This window comes from Bos indicus, chromosome 9 (assembly GCF_029378745.1).
Source record: "Bos indicus isolate NIAB-ARS_2022 breed Sahiwal x Tharparkar chromosome 9, NIAB-ARS_B.indTharparkar_mat_pri_1.0, whole genome shotgun sequence".
NCBI classification, from domain to species: Eukaryota; Metazoa; Chordata; class Mammalia; order Artiodactyla; family Bovidae; genus Bos; species Bos indicus.
The window spans coordinates 62983345-63002748 of record NC_091768.1 but is presented as its reverse complement, the minus strand read 5'-3'; the positions used below and the strand labels follow the sequence as shown (position 1 = coordinate 63002748).

The following is a 19404-nucleotide window of genomic DNA, read 5'->3' as shown; positions in this document are numbered from 1 at the left end:
TGTTTGAATGAACCCATGAGCAGCACCATAGTTTTCTTAAGCTGCATTCTGTTTTCTCAATCTTACCTTCCAGAGAATCCTGATATCTCTGAATTTCCAACATCTAACCACAGGCCAGCACTTACTGGACATTAATGTGTAATAAATAAGCAAATGAATAAGCTAATGTGTGTGCATTTCAGTGTTTCTTTAAAAGTACATGCGCTCAGTTTAATTTTTCATCCTAACACCTGGTGTTTTTACCAACCTGTTAGAAATTGATTTTTCACTCGGAAATGGGATCTTGACAAACTGGTGATGAATGAATTTTTTTTTTAAACCTTATCTGTAAACAGTGTGATATTAAAAAAAAAAAAAATTCTGGCTCCTTTAGGAATTGAACTTTTGGGTGGCTTTGATCTTTACCATAGCTAATATAATTTAGTGGGTAAAAACCATGGTCTATCTCTGTTTATAAGTATAAATGCACAATAAATGTGGTTTTGAAGCAGGGCACTCCTCCTAAGCATTTGGACAGAGCTAAGTGCAAGTACTTGGTCCTCCTCCAAGTCCACAGTGAGCACTCAGTGAATTCTTTGTTCATAACTTGCTCATTCCCTTCTGGATGTAAAATTGGAATGTTAGAGGATGTTATCCTTACCTTAGCCACTATTTGGTTATAACCTGGCTGCCAGGAACTACGGTCAGGCATAAGCCAGCAGAATGCAACTTCAGACTAGGGACGATTTTGGCTTTACCAAACCTTAGAACAGTGGTCTTCCTTTTTTTAAAAAATAATTTTCAGTAAAAAAGTTTGTGACCAAACATCCCCAATATCCACATATGTATTTATTTCTAAATTTTGTACACCCAAGACTATATGTAAATAAATGAATGAGCAGGTTAAGTAATGTGTGTGCATTTCAGTGTTTCTTTAAAGGTACATGCACTCACTTTAATTTTTCACCCTGCCATCTGCTGTGTTTACCAACCCGTTAGAAATTGGTTTTTCACTTTGAAATGGAATCTTGACAAACTGGTGATGAATGAAGTTTTTTTAAAGCCTTATCTATTATCAGTTCTATTTTTTAATGTAGCTGTACTTCTATAAAACTCACCCAAATGGGCATCTAAAGACAATGTGCAAATGAATAGAAATAGAAGTTATATTTTCTTCCTTTACCCCAATGGACTGTCTCATGAGTAGCCCACTGTCTGAGGGGCTCACAGCTTGCTCTGGAAGGCTTGGTTAGAATAAGATTCTCCAGTATTAGGCCATTGACTACATGGGAACCCACCTCACCCACTGGCTCACTCCCTTCCGCTAATCCTATCAAAAGTAACTGGCTTGAAACTTTTCAGAAAAAATTAGAATTCAGTGATAGAGTGATGATTTAAAAGACTTTATTTCCAGTGGAATCAGCTTTTTATGGTCATGCTAAATGCCATATTTCATTCCAAATGAAAAGATCAAGACTACTGATTATATTGTAGGATAAGGAGAAAAGCAATAAAGCTGCAGTATATTCTCAAAGCAGGTTAAAAATGGTATGGCAAGGAAAAGGAGGGTTTTATCTCACAAAGCCATAGACACTGGACAAATTAATTTTCCTTTTGAGCAAGTCAGCCATCATCAGCAAGGCCCACTGCAAACTATTAGGATTTGTGATAATAACAAGTGCTGCAGTGGCACTCGGTGTGGTTCTCCACTCTGACATTTCCCATCACTGTGGCCTAAACGGAAGGGAAGAAAGATAGATGATAGACAGAGGCAGATGGATAGATAGGCAGGCTAGCAAAATTGAAAACTGTTCAGTAAAATAGTCTGTAGCCAGCTGAACTGAATAAATGCTTGCTATATGGGACTTCTGTGCTGGTCCAGTGGCTAGGTCTCTAGCTCTCAGTGCAGGGGACCCAGGTTCCATCCCTGGTCAGAGAACTAGATCCCGCCTGCCACAACTAAAGATCCCACATACTGAGTGCTACAACTAAGACCCTGTGCAGCCAAACAAATACATAAGTACTTTAAAAAACAGATGCTGGTTGTATTCACATAGTCTCCTTTTCAGCTGATATTTTCATTCCTAAAGCTTAGATTTGCACTGTATAAGTATTCTATGTTTTCTCCCAACCTGCCCCTTATCACCTCTGTCCACTGTTTTCATTCTGGATAGATCCAGCCTCTGCCCACAAGGTTGCTGACTGTCTTGGTTAAAGCAGACAAGCTCAGCCCTTTGCTCTACAAATGCCCATTGAAAGACTGGTCATTAGCTACCTCTGGCGTGAAGCCCATGGATGTGCTGTGAGGACATTTCTCTGGTTGAACTGTTAGAAAGTTTCTGGGGCCCTTTAGGTCCTCACCTTGGTAAATGCTTTGGCCACACAGCATGTAGCTTCCGAGGTGATGTTCTTGGGGACCAACATTGTCTTCTTAGACCTCGCTGGAGTGGGGTATGCCCTGGAGAAGCAGCACCCCATGCACTGATAGATTGGAGCATCTGGCTTGGAGAAGTATTTGTTTTCTTTTAGCTTGCATTCAGGACAGCCTATCACCAAAAAAAAAAAAACAAATTTAAAAAAGAGAGAGAAAGAAAAAGAAAGAAAGAAAAAGGCAAAGAGTAAAATAATCCAAAAAGAATTTTTTAAAAAAAAACTGTGAATGATTCCTTATTATTGGACAACAAATATTCTTTTTTTCTATTGGCAGTTAAAATAAATAAATACTTTTTGGTTGTATGTTCATCTTCACACACAATATCTGTTTGTCCTGACTACAGTTATTTTCATTGGAAAATAATTTTTGCAGCTAGGAAGCATGGGACAGCTCAGTAGTATAAGATTCTTTAAGAATGACTTCTCACTTTCAGTGCTGATAGTATGTCTGTAGGTAGTACAAGACTTGACAGATGAAAACACCATGCTCATCCAAAAGAAGAATTTTGCCCAGAGGCAAAATATTTTGCACTTTAGAATCTACTATTTCTTTCCCCCATAGACACTCCAAATACTGACAGAGGAAAACTTGTCAGAATTAAGAAAGCTTGGTGAGTGGGACAGCCTGCTACTAGATCTGGCATCTGCACTTGGGAACAGAGGTTAAAATATTACCACTTGTCTAGAGAAAAACCATCACCAATAGTAGCTCACAGTTTCATAGCAGATGGGGTGGTATCAGCTACTATATGAGATTTTTCAGAAAATAGAGCAAAAAAATTGACTGCATAAAGCGGTTTTGTTTTCTAACTTGTTAACTGATATGAAAATTCATCTACAAAGGCAATGTTAAAATAATCCCAAATCTTCTGGGAGAAATGTAAAAAAAAAAAAAAAAAAAAAAAAAACCACAAGCTAAACTGAATAAGGAGCATTTTTTGCTTGTAAAACTCAGATAAAGAGTAATCAGGAATCTATTTCAGATGGAAATGTACAAGCTGCTATTTAAATGGACATGTAAGATATCATTTTCACTGTACATTTTTTGGAACCTAATTTAATTTTACGTTCACAATCTAAAAGTGCCTTGATATATACCCAATGGCAAAGATTTGTCACATTTGAAAAGGAGGTAGAAATGTAATTAATGGAGTTATTGATGTACATTTAGAAATGTGTGCTTTCTTGTTACTGCAGACCCAAGTTGGGTCACATACCCTGCATTGTAAACTCTCCATCAGGAAAGGAATGGAGAATTTGCAGAAACAGAGACAAAATGGCCAGAATGACAGCTGCATATTTTCTGTAGTAATCCATGGCTCTTCTGCAAAACAGACATAGGGAAAAAAAGTTACTATAAAATTGGCTTAACAGGCATAACAACAACCAGTAGTTTTAACATTGCTGCAACTAAGTCACCAATGTCTTGACCCCTTGGCCTACAGCTCCCAATACACTTTAAAGCCATGTATAAAAAAGCAATTTCTCTTTAGGAAAGAGGTAGAGAATTGACTCTTCTCATTTCTTATATCAACCAGTATAACCAGGCCTATTGATAACAATAAGAAATTCTGTTTCCAAAATCTTAACATCCTGTTAAGAATCTTTAATTACCTTATTTATAAAATATGAAACTTCAATAGATAATATCTAAGGATATCTATATGATGGATGGATGGATAAATAGACAAGCTTAAATATGATTTATAAAATAAACAGTATTTGAGCCCATCCTTCCCAGTTCCATGTGGGAAAACAGAAGGAAATGACAATGCCTCTCTTGTTTTTTATTCACTGGGGGTAGCTGAGTTGTAAGGCTAGTTATGAATTGCAAAGTAAATGCTAATCTAACAATGTGGCAAGAATAGACAGCAGGTAGTATTAATCAAAGTTTTCCTAAATGCACTTCCTGACTTATTTATACCTGTAGTACAGCTTTACCTAAGCATTCTGAATGCATGAGATCATGTTAAGTAAGGTCAGCTGAATGATTGATCATATCCAGATATTGACTGCATTTAAAAATTGGATTTTATCTCTACATGTTTCAGAAAAATCTCATGTAAGATAAAAGGGGCAGATGTTTATCCCTGTTTATTTAAAGAGCTTATGTTCAAACCATGAAAGATAAGAGACAGAGAATCAATTACCTATGAAAAGACAATTCAGAACACTTAAAGAATTAACACCAATTTAACAGAATCATTTTTATAAAATACAAGAGGGAACAGTTCCCAACTCAATTTATGAGTCCAGGATTACCCTGACACAAAAGCCAGAAATATACAGAACAAAGAAAGAAAACAAGAGATTGGTACATCTCATGAAATTTATTTTTTTATCTCATGATATTTAGATGGGAAAATCCTAAACAAAATAATAGCAAATTGAATACAGTAATGTATAAGAAAAATTATTCAACACAACCAACTGGAAATAATTTGCAACAGTCAAGACTAGTTCAATATTTGAAAATCACTTAATTGTAATCCACCATATCAAAAGAATAAAGAAAAGAACCATATGATTATACCAATTGACACAGGAAAGCATTTGACAAAATCCAATACTCTTTCACAACAAACACTCTCAGAAAACAAGAACCAAAACAGATTTCTCAACTTGATAAAGACTTGATAAAGAGCATTTATAAAAACCTACAGGTAACCTACAGATAATATCATACTTAATGTGAAAAACCTAATGCTTTCCTCTTAAGCTCAGAAGCATGATGAGGATGTCCATTCTCATTATTCTTATTCAATATAGTACTAGACATTCTAGCCAGCGCATAAACACAAATTTAAAAGGAAGAAGTAAAACTGTGCCTATTTATAGATGATATGATCATCTACATTTAAAAAAACAAAACAAGGAGCCTACAAAAAAGGTCTTGTAATTAATTAGTGAGTTCAGCAACAAGATTGAATGACAAGAACAACATACAAAAATCAACTACATGTCTATATACTAAAAAAAATAATGCAGAAACAAATTAAAACACAATACTATTTATACTCACTCCAAAGAAAATAAAATAGTTAAGTATAAATCTAATGAAATATGAACAAGACTTGTACACTGAAAATTACTAAGTATCGATGAAGTAAATCAAAGAAGACCTAAATAAATGGAAAGACAAATCATGTTCATGGATTGGAAGACTCGACATAGTAAAGATGTCAGTTCTCTTCAAACTGATCTCTATGTTTAATGAAATGTCTATCAAAGTCCTAGCACAGCTTTTGTAGACACAGAGAAGTTTATGATTACTGAATGGCGAAGGATCTAGAATAGCTAAAACAATTTTAGAAACAAAGTGGGAGAAACCAGACTTCCTGGTTAAGTGTTAAGTCTTACTATAGTAATCAAAATAGCATGATATTAGGAGAAGGATAGATACCTAGACCAATGGAACAGAATAGAGAACCAAAATATAGACTCTACAACAAATATGTCCAGTTGGCTTTTGACAAAGATGTCAGAGCAATTTAACAGAGGAGTTCAACTTTTCCAATAATGGCTGCTATAACAATTGGACATCCATAGGCAAAACAAACACAAAAACAGAACATATAAACATATAAAACAAACACCTCAATGTAAATCTCACATCTTATATGAAAATTAATTCCCTGGGGTAGGGGGAGGAAGGCTCAAGAGGGAAGGAATATATGTATACTTGTAGCTGATTCATGTTCTTGGACAGCAGAAACAAACACAACATTGTAAAGCAATTATCCTCCAATTAAAAATAATTTTTTTCAAAAAGTTAAAAAAGGAAAGAGAAAACTAATTCAAAATGAGCCATCCATTTAACTGTAAAATGTGATATCATAAAATTATTAGGAAAAAAATTGATGGGGGCAGGGTCTAGATGAAGAGTTTTTAGAGTAGTCAAAAAAAATTAATAAAAAAAATTTGATATATTGGACCTCATCTAAATTATGAGTTAATTCTCAAAGAGGACGAAACTACAAGATACAGACTTGGAGAAAACGTTTGCAAGCTGCATATCTCACAAAGGACTAGCATTTGGAATATATAAAGAACTCTCAAAAGTCAGTAGAAAAAAAAATCCAATTGGAAAATGGGCATTGCCCTGGAAAAGATATATAGAACCCAGGGATCAAACCCAGGTCTCCCACATTGCTGGCAGATTCTTTACCAGCTGAGCCACCAGGGAAGCCCAAGAATACTAGAGTGGGTAGCCTATCCCTTCTCCAATGGATCTTCCCAACTCAGGAATTGAACCAGAGTCTCCTGCATTGCAGGTGGATTCTTTACCAGCTGAGCTACTAGAGAAGCCCATATAGAAGGCAAATAAACACATTTAAAATATTCTACATCAACCACTAGGGACATGTGAATTAAAACCACAATGAGATATTACATACCTAACAGATAAAATTAAAATAACACCAAATGGATGCAGAGAAACAGGATACTTCAAACTTTGCTGGTGGAAATATAAAATGGTACAACCTCTGAGGAAAATAGTTTGGAAGTTTCTTATAAAACCGAACATGTACTTACCATACCATGTAGCCCAACAGTTACACTTGGGCATTTGTCTCAGAGAAACGAAAACTATGTTCAAGTAAAATTTGTACACAGAAGTTCAGAGCAGCTTTACTTATAAAAGCCCCAAACTGGAAATGATCCAGATGCCCTCCGGTGGACGGAGATGAATAGTTGGTTGTGCAAACAATGGTACCTCCATACCAGAGAACGTGGTGTAGCAGCAAAAAGGAACACATTATTGATAGACATGCAACTTGGATGGATCTCAAGGGTATCATGCTGAGTGAAGGCTGCATACTGTATGATTCCATTTATATAGCACTTATGAAATAATAAAATTATAGAGATGGAGAATAGATTAGCAGTTTTGAGAAGTTAGTATTGGAGAGGGAGTTGATGGGAGTAAATAAGTGTGGCAATCCACTCCAGTACTATTGCCTGGAAAATCCCATGGACAGAGGAGCCTGGTAGGCTACAGTCCATGGGGTCGTAAAGAGTCGGACACGACTGAACAACTTCACTTTCACTTTCATACAAAGATAGCATCAGGGAGCCTGTGGTGATGGAAGAGATCTTTATCTTGATTATGATACGGATACACTAAAATATATTCAGGGTGAAACTGCAGAGAAATACACACAATCCTAATGAAATCCAGATAACCTCTGTGTGTTGTACCAATGTCAATTTCCTGGTTTTCCCTTTGTACTATAGTTATGAAAGGTATTATCATTGGGTTTGTTGTGTGTGTGCTCAGTGCTCAACTGTGTCCGACGCTTTGAGACCCCATGGACCTGCCAGGCTCCTCTGTCCGTGGGATTTGTCAGGCAAGTATACTGGAGTGGGTTGCCATTTCCTCCTCCAGGAGATCTCCCCAACCCAGGGATAAAACCTTCTCTCCTGTGTCTCCTGCATTGAAAGGCAGATTCTTTACCCACTGAGCCACCTGGGAAGTGCTCCTGGGGGAATTAGCTAAAGAGTTCTCAAGACTTCCCCATGTATTTTTTTGCAACTTCCTCTAAATCTATAATTTATCAAAACCAAAACTTTCTTTAAAAAAAAAAAAAAAAAAAGACTTTTCAGAATGAGTCTTAAAATTTCATGTGATTCAAAACTTGTGGTTATTTTTCATGTGGACTGCCATAATAAGACCATGTTTTTGCCAAATGTTTATATAAACCCATACCTTTTATAAGAATAATTTCTCAGACAGCAGAACTAACAGTTTATAAAACAGAAAGCAGACTATGTACATATTGGTAAGGCTAAAATATATGTAATGTCATTATTTCTACCTGATCTATATACTTACGCCTAGTATTTAGGGGTTTTATTTATCTTCATCCGTGATTAACACTGAATAAATATTGTCCTAAGTCAGTGGCTCTCAACAAGTGATCTGAGGATCCTAAAGAGTTTTAGTGGGTCTGGGAGGTCAAAATTATTTTCACAATACCAAGATGTTGTTTGGGTTTTTCACCCTTACCCCCTCACGAGTGTTCAGTGAAATATTCTAGAGGCAATATAATATACGATATTGTAACAGACTGAATAAAGAAGCACGTAAGAATGTAACTGTATTCTATTAGCCCAGTGCTGTTAAAATTTTTGCTTAAAGGTAAAACAATTCCATTCTTACCACTGACTTTTTTGTTTGGAAACTGTCATTTTTTAATAAATATATTTTATCTATGTTGACATGTTTTTTAAGTTGTTTTAAAATGAATAAATATTTTAAAACTCATAACATAATTTCTAAATCAAAGACTATTAATAAATATAATTTCATTAAAAAATTATTTGAGCTCTTCAATAATTTTTAAGATCATAAACTGTTTCTAAGATTCAAAAGTTTGAGAACAACTTCTTAAGTGATACACAAAGTCACAGGGAAAATATCAGAATTGCAATGGGTTTCCTTTTTAAACTAGTATCATTTTCATGCTTTGATATTGCAGCTCATATATTATGAAAATTCAGCATTATGCAGTGAACAATTATATCAGAATTAATTCAGAGAGAAGCATTTATAACAAGATGGCAGAAAGTGAGAGCACAAAGCTGCTGCACATTTTAGGATTTGCTTTATGCTGAGGGGAAGATTTAAAAAGCAGAACCAAGTCACCATCGCTTTAGCTTTTAATAACAGAAATGGCTTTGTCTTTATTTTTAAAAGAGATGAGATTAACCAAGCGAAAAGGGATTAACTCTCAAATTCTAGGTGTTTCTGAAAACATTTTAACAAACATTTTCATCAGTCTAATCACCCTTAGGTCTTTCTGTTTGGGAAGAAAAATATTGAGATCCAGAGCAGGAACAATAATTATGTTCAGCTGGGATTTATGCGATTTTGCAAAAAATGCTTGATCTAAATCAGATATACTAATCTCAGCCTCTCCGTATTCTGAGTGAGGACACTGCAGGCATCACAGACTCTAGACATCCAACGCCACAGTCCATCTCAACATCCACTCAACATGCCCTCCCCTCCTGCCACCTGCCCTCACCTCCTGCCACCTGCCCTCCCCTCCTGCCACCTGCCCCATCAAAGTAACATGAGGCCAAGGAAATGTGTGTTCAACTTGACCTGTAAGGCCTTTCTCCCATTTCTCAGACCACCCACCTCAGACTTAGTTTAAGGAGCTGCCAGCCACCAGCTTCATGGTGAAGGTTTCATCCTACCTCAAAGGCAGAATAAATAACTCTCCACTGCGTTTACCTATAACTTTGCTTATAATTTTTAGCTAAAGTTCCACAATCTGTCCTGAATACTAGCCAGTTATGTACGTTTGTCTTTCCATCCATGTAAAGCTTCTTAAGGGTAAAACCAGTGACCCCTAACCCACCCCCTTCCTAGCACAAGGCCTAGAGTATATGCAGTTTGTGTGCATGCATGCTAAGTCACTTCAGTCCTGTTCAATTTTTTTGTGAACCCATGGACTGTAGCCTGCCAGGCTCCTCTGTCCATGGGATTCTCCAGGCAAGAATACTGGAGTGGGTTGCCATGCCTTCCTCCAGAGGATCTTCCCAACCCAGGGATCAAACTCGCGTCCCTTATGTCTCCTACACTGGCAGGCAGGTTCTTTACCACTCACGCCAACTGGGAAGCCCCATTGGGACTTTAGATCGGTAATAATATCAATCAAAACTTGCTTGTGTAGAGCTGTCATTCATACTGAGGAACAAGATAACTCTTTAATGACAACTTAGAATAAATGTTTAATTAAATAAAATATTTTCAGATAATAAATTCATTAGAGACAATGTATTCTCATTTGGCTATAAAATTTGTAGCTGGCTCATATATGAATGTGTAAGTGTTAAATATTCTGCAGGTAGGAGTCACTTTATGCAATGATATATTAAAAAAACATTAAGATCCAGGGCAGGAATAATAATTAGGTTCAGCTGGGATTTATGCAATTTTGATAAACATACTTGATCTAAATTAAATATACTAATCTCTAAAGTGACTTAGCATGCCCTCATGCATTTTGGGGGCCATTTTTGAAAAGTTCACCTGCCATAGCAGTGAAAACTTAGGGACAATGAACAAAAAGGCTTCTCCTTGCAGCTCCTCCACTCTATTTTTATCAGAAAAAAAAAGTGTCTATAAAGTAAGGTGCCAGGATTGAGAAATCTATCATCCTAGTCTATCTATCCTATTATTAAAAGGCTTCAAGGCAAATTAAATGTACATAGATACATACATATTACATATGTATATTTATATATGTATATGCCTATATGTGTATATTTTATATGTATATTTACATATGTAATATGTATGTGGATGTGTGTGGATATGTTTGTACATGCATGTATGTACATGAACACATATATATGTACATTACATATATAAAAGATTGTTTCAAGATGACAAGTCTTTGGTTCAATGTGACATCCTGCCCTTCATTTATCTGCAAAGATGCTGTCATTTCTCCCCCCACAGCCAGAGAGTGAGGTTTTCAATTTTTCTAAAGGTGGTAATAGATGGGGTGACTCATCCATACTCTTCATACCAGGAGGCGCAGCTGATTCATAGCGCACTTTTGAGATGACTGGTTAGGTGTAGAGGCATAATTCTTTGTTAACAAAACAGACTAAATCTAACTGATTTCTAGAGGGTTAACCTAAGGTTTCACCTCATTAGCCCCATCTAGCCCAGCTAACAACCAAGAAGAAGAAAAGTAGGCTGCCTTCAGTGAAGGATCACTAATGAAAGGGACCCTTGAAAGAAAAGCCTTTAATCCCCAGCACACTGCCTGGCATGTGATAGGTATTCAAGACATGTTTGTTAAACTGAAGAGAGGTCTGTAAGTTTCAACATCTTGCCTGGCAAGTGCATGCACGTGTAGTCATTTCAGTTGTGTCTGACCCTTTGTGACTCTATAGACTATAGCTCCTCTGTCTATGGGATTCTCCAGGCAAGAATATTGGAGTGGGTTGCCATGCCCTCCTCCAGGGGAACCTTCCTGATGCAAGGATCAAACCTGCTTCTTTTATGTCTCCTGCATTGACAGGTGGGTTCTTTAACACTAGCACCACCTGTGTCTGGAATAGCGAATAACAATAGTTCAGCCTTGATGAAAGATCTGAAGGTGGACAGTCGCAGGGGTAAGTGTTCAGCATCCTTCATCCTTTATCCCACCAACTTCCAGGGAGTGGATCCCTGAACAGGCTCACCTCTACCTCCTATCAACTGACCACCACTGTCTCTTGCTGGATGGCTTGCTCAGTGCTCAGGAAACTCAGCTGGAGTAGCCTTGACTATTCATTTTCTTTCTTCATGCGCTCTAGTTTCAGTAAGTGGTTTTTCACCCTGTTCTTGTAACATATTTTGAATCCCAGGTCCAGCAGTGTGTGTATTCTGCGATCCCACGCTCCAGCCCCAAATCTTCCAAGTAGACATTGAAATTGCTTCTAGGCCCCAAAGTGACCTTGAGACCCAGCAGTGCATTCACTGATGGTCAAACGATGGCTGAGAGGTTGGGGGGATGGAATGAGGAGAAACTGGTTAATTCTCCTAAGATCTGTCTCAAATCCCCTCAACCATTCTTTGATATAGATAATTAATATTTTCTCTAATATATGAAAATCTGAGTTTTGGATGATTTGACAGTTCAACATTGTGAAACACAAGATTTAAGGTCCAAGTTGAACCTTTGAAAATGAGTAAGTACCTGCTACACACCAGGCACTGGTCCAAGTGTGAGTGACACAAATATAAGTAAGTTTCCTGCTCTCTGACCCAGATACAAAGGTGAATAACTATGAATTAGAGTGGTGAATGCTGCAGTAAAAGTATTTGTAGATGTTGAAACATTTAATAGGCTGGGGGCAGGAAAATGGAGAGGTGAAAAGCTAATGAGAATAAAGAACACATGCTTCATGGGGACAAAAGCCATGAAAGTAGTAAATCAATATTTTACCATTTTGACATTTGTTCTGGAGCTTCATGTATTCAGGAGTCCTCATAATTTCCCGTCTAATCACAGAGGTTGCAAATACCGTGGTCACAAATTGCTCCAGCATCCAGAGGAAAGTCAGTGAAGTCATAGAATTCTGGAACCGTATCTGGGATGGGATTTCTGTTGATCAATTACTTAACAGTGCTTTGTGGCTTTGCAAAATTCTAAAAGGGACTCAACTTATTTTCCACATGAAATGAAGAGAAAGAGTGAAAAAAAAGGGGAGGTCTCAGAGTCAAGAGACATATAAAGTACAACTTGTACAACTATACTTTATAAACAAAATCAAAACAAACAAAAAAAAACCAGGGGTTTCCGTAAAAACAAGGAGAACAAAAGATGGCCTTTAATTTTTTTTAAAAAAAAAAGAAAAAAAGAGGCAGTATTGAGAAGGGAATTGAAATGCTCATAGAATTATAAAAATTTCAATTCCTTTATGATCATTCTTGTAACAGTCATATTTTGAGAAGCTTTTCTTTATTTTTTGTATTATACTCTCCTTATCTTTTATCCCCTCAGTCCTGAACCCCCCTCCCATCTCCCACCCCATCCCACCCCTCTAGGTTGTCACAGAGCACTGAGTTGAGCTCCCTGTGTCACACAGTAAATTCCCACTTGCCATCTATGCTACATACAGTAATGTGTATACATATGGCCATTCTGACCGGTGTGAGGTGATACTTCATTGTAGATCTGATTTGCATTTCTCTAATAATGAGCAATGTTGAGCATCTTTTCATGTGTTTGTTGGCCATCTGTATGTGAGAAGCTTCTTTTCTTAACTGACTAAATTTAAGGGGCTTAAAATAAGATGTACACATTCTACTTTAATTGTTATATTAAGGCACTTTAGACTGTTGTCATAATTATGCAATTAAAATCAGCTCTACCATTACCCTTCTGGCTTTTCTAGCACAAAAGCATTTTTTAACTTTTCTACAAACTAAATCAGCAAGAAATTTAGATAGAACTAATTCTATGCACCATAATAATACTGTTTTAAATGAGAAATTCAAATATTTGTTGTTTAAAAATACTCATTTTTTTAAAAAATTCAACATTATTGCAGTTATAAATGCTATCAGGAACAAAATATTGAATAGTGTCAACTTATCACACAGAAGAGTAAAACATCCAGAAGCCAGAACAGTTTTACACTGAGCACTATTGTAGCAATATAAGAATCTTCCTTGTAACTTTTAAAATTTGTGAAAACATTTTTAATGTTTATTTGAGCTATCTTCATGCATTTGGCATACCAACTATGATTTCCATTTAAAAGTACTAAGTTATACAAACATTGCCCTAAAGTCTCTCAACTGTGATATGGACCTGAGATTGTAGATTTCTCATTCCCAGCGCCTTATTTTATCAGCATTATTTTTCTATGATAAAAACAGAATGGAACTGCAAAAAGCAGTTCCCTTATCATTTATTGCCCCTAAGTTTCCTCTGCTATGGCAAGTGTACTTCCCAAGATACGGACACAAAAATATCTCTCGGTTTACATTCACTCTGCAGTATGACCTTGCTACTTCCACATCAAAAAGTGGTGTGTCTGTCTTTGTATCCCACTGCTCTAGGTGGGCTCTGTGACTACTGACACCGAGGGAATGAGGCAGCTGTGACAGTACCCCTTACACCAGTACAACACTGGGCCAGTCCTGGGAGTAGCCCTGCACTGACCTGGCAGTTCCTGCTTCCTGGGTCTTAGAAGCCAGCTGGCATGTAAGAAGTGCTACTGCTCTAAGACCACCACACTGTGAGGAGGCTATGAGCCACATGAACCAGCCCTGGAGAATGAGATGCCACATGGAAAGAAAGAAAGAGGCCAAAAAATGATAAGTAAAGAAGCCCTCTGGATGACCAGCCCAGTCAACCCTTTAGATGACTCCAGCCCCAGTCACTGTCGGATCACAAATGCATGAGAAACGAAAGTTAAGAACTGCCCAAGGACTTCCCTGATGGTCTGGTGGTTAAGACTTCACCTTCCAGTTCAGGGGCTGCAGGGTGGATCCCTGGTCAGGGAGCTAAGATCCTAACTGCCTCGCAGCCAAAAAACCAAAACATAAAACAGAAATGGTATTGTAACAAATTCAACAGACACTTAAATAAAAACTGCCCAACTGAGCCCAATCCTGCGAGCCCAATCCTGCAGAACCCTGAGAGATAATAATAACTTTCTGTTTTACCCACTAAGTTTTTAAGTACTGTGAGGCACAGTAATACATAACCAGAACAACTGCTGTCTCTTACAACAAAAACCTCTCCTCCAAGGTCTGAGATGTGGGACCCCAGTCTTGACTCTCCTTTTTCTTCTGGTACTTTTCCTCTGTGAGGTGTAATTTATATAACACACATTCAGTTAATCTATTAGGGAGAAAAGTGTGAACAACTTGGATTTAGAATTGTACACAGTATCTGTCATACTGAATTCAGTAATAACTTCCACTTTACAAAGAAAGCCTACTATTAATTGAGTACTTGTGTGTGCTAGGTATTCTTTTGAGCACCTTGAACACACAAATATATTTAATACTCATGGTGACACTGTGAGGTATTCCTCTCATTTTGGCAGATAAAGAAATTCCGTAAGTGAAGTAACCCAGGTAAGTTTATAAAAATCATCACTCCCAGAGCTAAGATTTTAGAAGGTCTCTTTACAACTCTTTACAAGCTCTGAATCCCATATTCCTAAACTGTTTCAAATCTTTATATTTCACAATGAACTTCTTAAATGGTTTTCTCAGGTGATATGCTACAATTGCTAAGTTGCTTCATTCGTGTCCGACTTTTGGCAACCCTACAGACTGTAGCCCGCCAGGCCCATCTATCCATGGGGATTCTCCAGGCAACAATACTGGAGTGGGTTGCCATTTCCTCCTCCAGGGGATCTTCCCTATCCAGGGATGGAACCCGTGTCTCTTATGTCTCCTGCATAGGCAGGCGGATTATTTACCACTACCACAACCATACACATAAATAAAATACTGACGTCTTTTCATTGAGAGCAACATTATGTTGTGCCAGCTTAAAGATCATTGCTTGTGTAGTTTTTTATTTTGCATATGTTTCTGACTTCACCTTCTTCAGAACAACCTTAAGAAAGGGATTTCATTCAGATAAAGAGATAATTTATATCTGATCAAGTTATGAGGACTAGTGTCTGATTAATGAGAGTGGGAAAAGTAGACAATCATTAGCTTTAAAAAAAAATTTTTTTTTGATGTAGATCATTTTTAAAATCTTTGTTGAACTTGTTACAATAGTGCTTCTGTTTTACATTTTTTGGTTTTTTGGCCTCGAGGCATGTGGGATCTTAGCTTCCCGACCAGGGACTGAACTCACCCCCTGCATCGGAAGGTCAAGTCTTAATCACTGGATCACCAGGGAAGTCCCAAGCACGAGGTTTTATATCCATTCTCTCTACAGTTCTATAAGGAAAGCATTATGGCACCTATTTCAGAAAAGTAAAAGGATTTGCCAAAATCATCTGGAAAGTGAACTGATCCTAAGATAGTGCCCTTCATCTGCCTAGAAGCACACAGTTAATCCAAACTTTTTAGAGCATTGATTTGAGCATGGATCATGCTGTTGTCTTTTCAAATTCAATTCATAACACTGCCGTTGATTCAGCTCCCACTCTAGCCTCAGTGCACTCTCAATCGCTCTCCCTCTCTCTTTCTCAGACCCCAGTGAACAAAGAATGCTAGAGCATTTCTATATGGTTATCTCTGAGTCTGATGAATCAAGAAATTACTGGATTCTTTTCTACAATATTACAATGAGTATAGTCAACGCTATGGTCTTTCTGGTAGTCACATACAGATGAGAGAGCTGGACCATATAGAATGTAAATGCCAAAGAATTGATGCTTTCAAACTGCAGTGCTGGAGAAGACAGCAAGGAGAACAAACCAGTCAGTCCTAAAGGAAATCAACCCTGAATATTCATTGGACAGACTGATGCTGAAGCTGAAGTTCCAATACTTTGGCCACCTGATGCAAAGAGCTGACTCATCGGAAAAGGATCCTGATGCTAAGAAAGACTGAGGGCAAGAGGAGAATGGGGCAACAGAGAATGAGATGGTTTGATGGTACCACTGCCTCAGTGAACATGAGTTTGAGCCTACTTCAGGAGATCCTGAAGGATAGGGAAGCCTGTTGTGCTGCAGTCCATGAGGTTGCAAAGAGTCAGACACAATTTATCAACTGAGCAACAACAACAATGGGTAATGCTAAAATGTTACACACCAAAACCAGAATTTGCAAGGATCCTAAGTTGATAGTAAACTACTCTGGGATTCACAGTCTATAAAAATGGAAGTTTGGTGCTATAGGTCATGCTGTTCTCAATGGAAATATGAATTGATTCCTGTACATTTTCTCTTTGTAAAAGCAGAATATCTTGCTCTATTTTTGAACAAAATGCACATCACCTTCTAATTTTACTATTTTGTCTCCTGGCTCTTACTTTGAGTTTTAATGTAAATTTGAGAAATATACAATAAAACTGAGAATTTGTTCTGGAACATAATAAATTGCTTTTCTAACACTGTTCACATGCTACTATTTTCAGCAAGAAATGGTGAGAAATATGACTCAAAATTTCAACAACTCTATTACTGCAAAAAAAGAAAGAAAAGGGGAAAAAGAAACTTAAACCAAAGTCAAAGTTAAAATGAAGACACATAAACTTTTCATAAATGGTGATTGTTCTTATCACTTAAAAATAACTCAAGACTATAGCTAAGTATTAGAATCAAAATATTGGGTGACCAAAATTTTGAGTAATTGAATTGGTGTTAAGTCAAGTAATTATTTAAAAGACATTTTCAGAAACTTAAAAATATTCCTCCATTCTAATATAAAATATCTTCTTTTTGGATGGAGAGAGGGTAGTAGAACTTAGGAAAAGAAAGTTCCCATAAAAGTGACACGGAGCTTCTGTATTCCCGAGAGACCCATGTAGTGTCAGCTCATAATTCTTCCATTTGCCCAAATCCTGTTTCTCAAAAAAATTAAGTGTGGGGGGGGAGCACTTTTATTTTCTAGTCTTAATTTCCTAGCCAGCTGCCATTCTAAGTAGCACTGATGCAAATATAACTTTTAGCAAACATTTCTGGAAACTCTCAGCAGAACAAACAAATTCGAATTAGCCAAGTGATGTTGAATTGCAAGGTCCATCAGTAACAGTGGGAAATACTACTGACACTTATTTTCGTGGCATTCTATGAAAGAAGAAAAAGGAAACAATGCTGTTCAAGAGATTTCAGTGTTACAATTCAAGTCTACCCAAGAACATCTATTTGAAAAGAGACGCAAAGCCATGGTCATTCAGCTGAACAGGTGAGCTGCTTTACCACTGACCAGCTTGAATATAATTATGCGTCATTTAAAAACTGATGACGAAACAGTATCAGCAACTTACATAAGGTCTACTCTCCCTCTACCTGACCCCTGGAAGCCACTGAAACGGATGCCTTTCAAATGACATCCAATATCTCTTGAGAAAAATTTTTAGTTACTGACAGGCACTCAGACATCACAGCAGGAGACAGTTGGTTTCTGGCTTCAGTTAGATAACATCTTAGCCTGTGATCACAGACCACAGTTTTGCAGACTTCCTCCCAATTCAATCATGAGTGCTGAAAGGAGAATGCATAAATGCCTGTCTCTCTTCTTACTAGGGTTTATGCACAACCAGCTCCCTTGTATCCTCAAATATTTTACCCCTCAATTAAAATCCCCCAAATTATTTCATTCATTTTACCGTCCTCTGGATTTTTGCAGAATGTAGTCAGGGCAGTTGACTGTGGATCTGAAGAAGAATTTTAGTTTTGTCTTGTGATTTCTCAGCAACTGCTTTTAATAAAGTCCTCACCTGTCTTATATACCAGCAGAGTCATAAAAGCTGCATGTTCCCACCTACATCTAAGTCCAGGGATCAACAGTAAATTCCACCCAATGATTGAATGGTACTTCACATAATTACCATGACATCAATTTTATCTTATCTTGTTTCAGCCCTTAGATTATTTTTTGTTTTGAGCCATTTTCAGATGGTGTTGACTGCAAGGTCAGCCTATGAAACAAGAGAACTCTGTTATTTTCTACATAATTTTTTCAAGATTTATACACAACATCCTGAAAGTTGACACTTTCCTATAAACAAGATCTTTACAAGTATTACATTTAATTAGCTAAGTACCTGATGTTTACTTAAAAAAGCAGAGCTGTAAAATTCAGATTCTAGATACAGAGCATTTCTAGCCTTACAACATTATCCCAGTAGAAAACAGAAAAAGAAAACATACACATATTTAGACTCTTCTAAAATTAAATGTGCATCAGGTTTTAATAAGGATGCATGGAGAAGGTATAAGGTGATGCTGAGAAGGACTGATTGGTTCTCAATATTTGTGCCTTTACCCCATTACTTTACTTTTGAAAAGCTCAGTTTCTTCCAAACAGAAAAATACTTAAATTTCACAGCTTGCCAACTGTGGAACATTTTGCTCCAAGATTCCCTGTACATTGTATTCCCAAAATTTACCAAGAGCCTCAGGCTCCTATTAGGGCTGCTTCTATCCTGCCTTTAGGGTTGTGATCCTAAAAAACCTTCCTGCCTCCGTCTACTCTGCTTAGTGCCATTTCTGTAAGAACTTAGACACAAACTACCAAATACTTTCCCAGGGGGAAGATCCCTGTAAACACAAAAAGCAATTCTCGTTTAACATGAAGAAATGGACCAAAGAAAAGAAAGTTGTTCTGTGGCTTATTATCTCCAATAAGTTGATTTGTTTGTTGTAGCCATGCATTCCGGGAAACAAACTCACTCAGAAGGACAATGCAGATAGTGGAGTGAAGTTTATTACACCTGTGGGCCCAAGGCAGAGTCTCCTCTAAACCAAGGACCCTGACCAGTTTCTGTGAAAACCTTATATACCCTAAATGTACGTGCTCAAACCCACCTCCCCAAATTCCCTGAAACTAAT

At 37.2% G+C, this 19404-nt stretch overlaps 1 protein-coding gene across 1 annotated transcript; it reads right to left on the bottom strand.

Annotated features, from left to right (window-relative positions):
- Positions 1-1366: 1366 nt before the first annotated feature.
- Positions 1367-18291, bottom strand: CGA (glycoprotein hormones, alpha polypeptide). The gene is made up of 4 exons (XM_019966985.2): positions 18180-18291; positions 3630-3736; positions 2341-2525; positions 1367-1713 (listed from the first exon to the last, which is right to left on the bottom strand). Exons 2-4 carry the CDS (start codon positions 3727-3729, stop codon positions 1636-1638), a joined length of 363 nt encoding a protein of 120 aa, XP_019822544.1. The 5' UTR covers positions 3730-3736; positions 18180-18291; the 3' UTR covers positions 1367-1635.
- Between the last annotated feature and the right edge of the window lie 1113 nt (positions 18292-19404).

Bases quoted from the DNA above. Each gene is read 5' to 3' on its own strand.
- CGA (XM_019966985.2), bottom strand. From the start codon at position 3,729: ATGGATTACTACAGAAAATATGCAGCTGTCATTCTGGCCATTTTGTCT. The intron at 2,526-3,629 runs GTATGTGACCCA...TTTTGGTGATAG, and splicing joins TGGAGAGTTTACAATGCAGG to GCTGTCCTGAATGCAAGCTA. The intron at 1,714-2,340 runs GTGAGGACCTAA...CCTTCCGTTTAG, and splicing joins TGGCCAAAGCATTTACCAAG to GCCACAGTGATGGGAAATGT.